General features: G+C 50.1%; 1 protein-coding gene across 1 annotated transcript; it reads right to left on the bottom strand.

Annotated features, from left to right (window-relative positions):
- Positions 1-314: 314 nt before the first annotated feature.
- On the bottom strand, positions 315-4706 carry Hsbp1 (heat shock factor binding protein 1). The gene is made up of 4 exons (NM_024219.1): positions 4624-4706; positions 4242-4308; positions 3511-3631; positions 315-1208 (listed from the first exon to the last, which is right to left on the bottom strand). Exons 1-3 carry the CDS (start codon positions 4666-4668, stop codon positions 3513-3515), a joined length of 231 nt encoding a protein of 76 aa, NP_077181.1. The 5' UTR covers positions 4669-4706; the 3' UTR covers positions 315-1208; positions 3511-3512.
- Positions 4707-5185: the final 479 nt, after the last annotated feature.

The raw sequence follows: 5185 nt of genomic DNA, 5'->3' as shown, positions 1-5185 counted from the left end.
CTGACTTCTGAGGACACGCAGCTCCTGAGTTTCCATTTATAAGACCAAGAACGTCCCCCATGCAGGCTGCAGCTGGTTTGTCTCCGTGTGACAAAGTGGCACCTCCAGGGGCTCAACCTGTAGTGCCATTCACTGGCTGATGACAGGAATTCCTACTACTTGAGAGCAAGGCCAACAACACAGTTTCAGGTGCTCTCCCCTTGCCCCGTCACTTTAGAAACAGGACAAGTTGTCCGTAAGCTGTCTGCGGCACAATCGAGAAAGCAGAGCGCTCTACTTGGCCAGGGTTTCCTCTGGGAAGGACCACACCATTCTTCAATGTTTAATTACTCTTGGTTTTTATTGTATGAAATCACTTTGTGGGGACAGTGACATAGATTGCCTTCTAAGTCATCAAAACTGGCTTTGAGGCTAAGCCTCCAGACACCAGAATCCTGAATGTAAATCTGTCTTCTTTAATCAATAATAGAACTCATTGTGCAAGAATTTAGACAAGAAATAGTTCAAGTAAAATAGTATTTCTTAAAAACCAGCACCTCCCACAAGTCAAAGGGCATTTTTCAGCCTTGCTGACAGGGCTGGGCTCACTTGGGTCTTTTGGTCTCTTCCCTTTCAGTCAGTAGCTTGAAGGGAGGACAGGGTCACTGGGCTCTGATACCCTGCCGGATGAGCATGGCAGGTCCTACCAACGCTACTAGAATCTCATGCAAAACTCTGAGAGACGCTTCGGCACAAACAACTATTAAATGTCCTGGGCCATCTGGAGAAGTACTTCTGACACTCCAGTGGCGGGCGGCTCAACAGTCACTTTGCACTGAAAATCAAAGAACCCTACACACTCACGGCTCACGAACGGCTTCTGCCAGGGGAGGGGCTGTGGTCACGTGATCACGAGTACTCTGCCACTTTATCACACAGCAACTACCACAGAGGAGCAGTGGGGAGGGGAACTCAGAAAAAAATCACTAAAACGTTTGACAATCTTATCCAGAAACCGCCAAAATTTTAGTGTTTAATAATTAATAGAACTGACCAGGATGTGAAGATAGCAAGTTTGAGGGATGGGGTGTAGGGGTACTCTAGGCTATGCAGGCTGTGATAAGAATGCACGTTTATAAACCTGTCCACACATAGGAGTTAGTTGCAGAAAGCCACTTGGTTTTTGTCTTGGCTCGGGACAACAACATTCTGGATTCAGTACCGGCAGCCTGTGGGAGAAGAAAATGACCATTAGTATCAGCTCCAGCAGAGTCATCTGCTCAATTCCCCACTCTCCGTGCACACTAGTCTACAAAATGCCATGGTAAATAAGCAGTCTGCTTATGTGTCTGGCATCCCTGTGTGAGTATGTGCGGGTGAGTGTGAGTCCTTATTCCTGTGTGTGTATGTGCGGGTGAGTGCGAGTCCTTGAGGAGGCCTTTGAAGGTGGAGTTGCAGAGTGGTGAGCAGCGTCACGGGACAGCCGGGAACCGATCTTGGGTCCTCTACAAGAGCTTACGGCTCTAAGAGCTGAGCCACGTCTCTAGCCTCGTATTTAGACATCTTTATTCAGAGTTCTGACTCTACTTCCTGTTTCCATTTCCTTCTTTGTATATACCCATCCGGTGAACATCTTTAATCCTACAATCTTTCAGTTTCCTGCCGTAACGCAGCAGAGCTCCCTGGCAGCTCCAAGGCCCACTGTATACTTCAGCTCCTCTCTGGACAGGACTGGCTGCAATATAGCACATGACTCACGGTGAGGCAGCCCAGCATGTCGGTCACTACCTGACCTTCCCAGCCCCGAAGAGTCTCTTGGATTCCAACCTCTATTATAGTCACTGAAAAGTTGGTTCCAGCCCACGCTCAGAAAATAAGATGGGGGCTAAGAATCAGCCATTATATATGATCTTGATATTCTCATACTAAATCCTTGGTAAACTTCATTAAGAAATTAGGACTCTGCAGATGGTAAAAGTGAGGCCCACCTTTAATCCCAGCACTTGAGGCAGAGGCAGAGGCAGAGGCAGGTGGAGCTCTTTGAGTCTGAGGCCGTTCTGGTCTATACAGCAAGTTCTAGGCCAACAAGGCAGGGTTGCATAAGATTACGTCTCAAGAAAAAAACAAAAAAGTGCCTCTCCCCCAACAAGCACAGGTGCAGGCTACAAGAAGAAATTCACCTCAGTAGGTGGTTTTAGAGTAAAGGCGTCAAGTTTACAGTAAAAATCACACACACGCACATCTCTAGGACTTAAGATATCTATGCTCATGAAGGTGGCTTGAGTTCTCCACTATTTCCAAAAACAAAGCAATGAGCTATTTCAGTGGTAAGGGCAGGGCACCAAAACCACATGCCCCAAACTGCCATCATCCAGTGGTCCTCAGTGAGCAGCTTACCGGATAGACATGTGTCCGAGTCCCACGTATGTCCATGCAGGGCCTAGGGTTCGAGTGAGGCCCAACACAAACTGTTAACGTACTTAAAATGAAACCGTCATGGGACGGACAAGGCTCATCAATTGAGAGCACTTTTGCTCTTGGAGAGGACCTAGGTTTGGTTCCCAGCACCCATGTGGTGGCAAGTGCTGCCTGTAACTCCAGTTCCAGGAGAACCGATGCCTTCTTCTGGCCTCCCATGGCATGAGGAACATATGCAGGTAAAACACTCATATGTAAATAAGTCTTTTAACAAAAGTCAATTTCAGGGCTGGTGAGCTGGCTCAGAGGTTAAGAGCACTGACTGCTCTTCCAGAGGTCCTGAGTTCAAATCCCAGAAACCACACGGTGGCTCACAACCATCTGTAATGGGATCTGATGCCCTCTTCTGGTGTGTCTGAAGAGAGTGACAGCGTACATGAATGAAAGAAAGAAATAAAGAAAGAAAGAAAGAAAGGAAGGAAGGAAGGAAAAATCAATCTCATTTTTTTTTTTTTTTTTTTTTTTTTTTTGGTTTTTCGAGATTGGGTTTCTCTGTGTAGCCCTGGCTGTCCTGGAGCTCACTTTGTAGACCAGGCTGGCCTCGAACTCTGAAATCTGCCTGCCTCTGCCTCCCAAGTGCTGGGATTAGGTGGGAATTTCATAGCTGACATCGTGCTATGAGGAAAAAGATTGGCACATGCCTGGCACTGATACAGTAAGTTTGAAGTAATACAACTCGGAAATGTGAAATCTACCCAAGGAACTAGTTTGGCATGGAACATTTCTTTTCTTTTTAAAGATTTATTTATTTTACGTATATGAGTACGCTGTAGCTGTACAGATGGTTGTGAGCCTTCACGTGGTTGTTGGGAATTGAATTTAGGACCTGTGCTCGCTCAGGTCGGCCTGAAGATTTATTATTATAGATAAGTACACTGTAGCTGTCTACAGACTCACCAGAAGAGGGCGTCAGATCTCACTTCGGGTGGTATTTCAAAAACTTGGGAGTTCACCGGTGGGGAGGAGAGAGGTCTCCTGATAACCGATCAACGACACCCCCCCACCCCGTCGCACTGACGGGCGTTTTACGCTGAGGTAACCCCCCCCCCTCACCTTCAACTCTTCTGGGCAGTAGGAATCTTGTTTTCAGGGTCCAGTTCTTCTACTCCAGCCTGGGTCATGAGGTCAGCGATATTCTTCTCCAGGTCGTCAATCCGACTGCTCATGTCATCTAGTGGCACAGTTAAAGAGCCCGCACGGCAGCATCACCTCACCTCGGCCTCTCCCCCCCAGGCCCCCGCCCACTGGTTTAAACAGCTGCTTCCCCAGTTTCATCTGGCTACAGTGACAGCCTGGCGGTCGGGGTTCGGGGGGACTGGGGTGAGTTTTCTTCCCTACACCTCCAACTCTAGAAGTACTCCCAGACAACGGTTACCATGCAAACCCCTTTACTGGTGTTCTGGAGGGGCACCAACAAGGGCTTGGGGTAGGTCTCGCTGTGTCTCTGGCTCTTGGCACAGTCCTCCACGGGAACACAATATAGCCAAGATCAGGAAAGACACTTCTAAGTGGGGACGGGGAAAAGGCTCGGCCGTTAAGAGCACGCGAGGCTCCTGCAGAGGGCACGAGTGTACTGGGCAGTTCACAACCGCCTGTTACTCCAGCTCCAGGGGATCCAACGCCTCTGGTCTCAGTCACTCCCAGTACCCCCTTATACATATAATTAAAAATAATAAACCCTTTGTAAAAAAAAAGGCAATTTCTAAATGACTAACTGAAATCTGTTTGTAAACCACCCCGCTCACCCCCACAGTTAAGAAACTGCCTCCAAATCAAAAGGATATTCCTTCCGATGATCTGGTCTGACATGATCTGAAACTTGTCTTGCATCTGCTGCAAGAGCGTCTCCACCTAAGAGAAACCAGGACAAGTCAGCCGATCCCAACCTATGCCGAGACCCCCTTCCTGGGACCGGCGTTGGGGAGCCGAGGACGCAGGCATGAAGGGGGGGTGGGGTGGTGGTGGTTCCCGGCTGGAGTGTGAGGCCTTCAGCAAGGGCCTGCCAGCTCGGATCGGTGTCCCTGCGGGTCAGGTCCGGAGGGTCCGGGTCGGGGCCGACCGGAGGGCGAGCCCCGCAGGTGCGCGGGCCGAGGCCGCTGGCCACACCCCACGCCAGGGCCGAGAGCGGCCCCGGGGTGTCCAGGCCCATATGAGGCTGCCGCTTACCACCAAGGTGATGTCCTGCATGGTCTTGGGGTCCGTCTCGGCCATCTCCCCGGTGCCCAGCTTGGCGGCGATGTCTCGGAACCGTCACCTACACTTCGGTTTCTCGGCGCAGACGCCCACAAGCCGACAGTTCTCGCGACTACACGGTCACGGGACCGCGAGGCATTGTGGGTGTTGTAGTTTCTGCCACGCACCGGAAGGTCCTAGGAGGCTTCAGATTGTCCTGCCTGCGGATAAGCTACGCCCCCCAGTTCTTAGCTCCGCCTTCATCTTCCGCCCAGTTCCACCCTGAAGGCTGAACCGAGAGGAAGAGGAGGAGAAAACGCCGGAAATGGACCAAAATTGTGGGGATTAGCGTTGGCTTCTTCCATGGATGTAGTTAGGCACTCAGGCCTTGCAAGGCGAAGCCGGTGACGAGCTTGCTTCAAAGTCTGACACTGTGAGTTCAATCTCTGTGATCCACATGTTGGAAGCAGAAACTCGATTCCCACAAATTGTGTGTGCACTGCTGTGACATGCATGCATACACACATAAACATACACACAAAATAAGAAAGTGTTC

Source organism: Mus musculus, chromosome 8 (assembly GCF_000001635.26).
Source record: "Mus musculus strain C57BL/6J chromosome 8, GRCm38.p6 C57BL/6J".
Lineage (NCBI taxonomy): Eukaryota > Metazoa > Chordata > Mammalia > Rodentia > Muridae > Mus > Mus musculus.
The sequence above is the reverse complement of the archived record's forward strand: the minus strand, read 5'-3'. Positions and strand labels throughout refer to the sequence as shown.

Coding starts and splice junctions, on each gene's coding strand:
- Hsbp1 (NM_024219.1), bottom strand. CDS start 4,668: ATGGCCGAGACGGACCCCAAGACCATGCAGGACATCACCTTGGTG. Junction 4,309..4,623: donor TGCAGGACATCACCTTGGTG/GTAAGCGGCAGC, acceptor GGTTTCTCTTAG/GTGGAGACGCTCTTGCAGCA. Junction 3,632..4,241: donor AGACCAGATCATCGGAAGGA/ATATCCTTTTGA, acceptor TAACTGTGCCAC/TAGATGACATGAGCAGTCGG.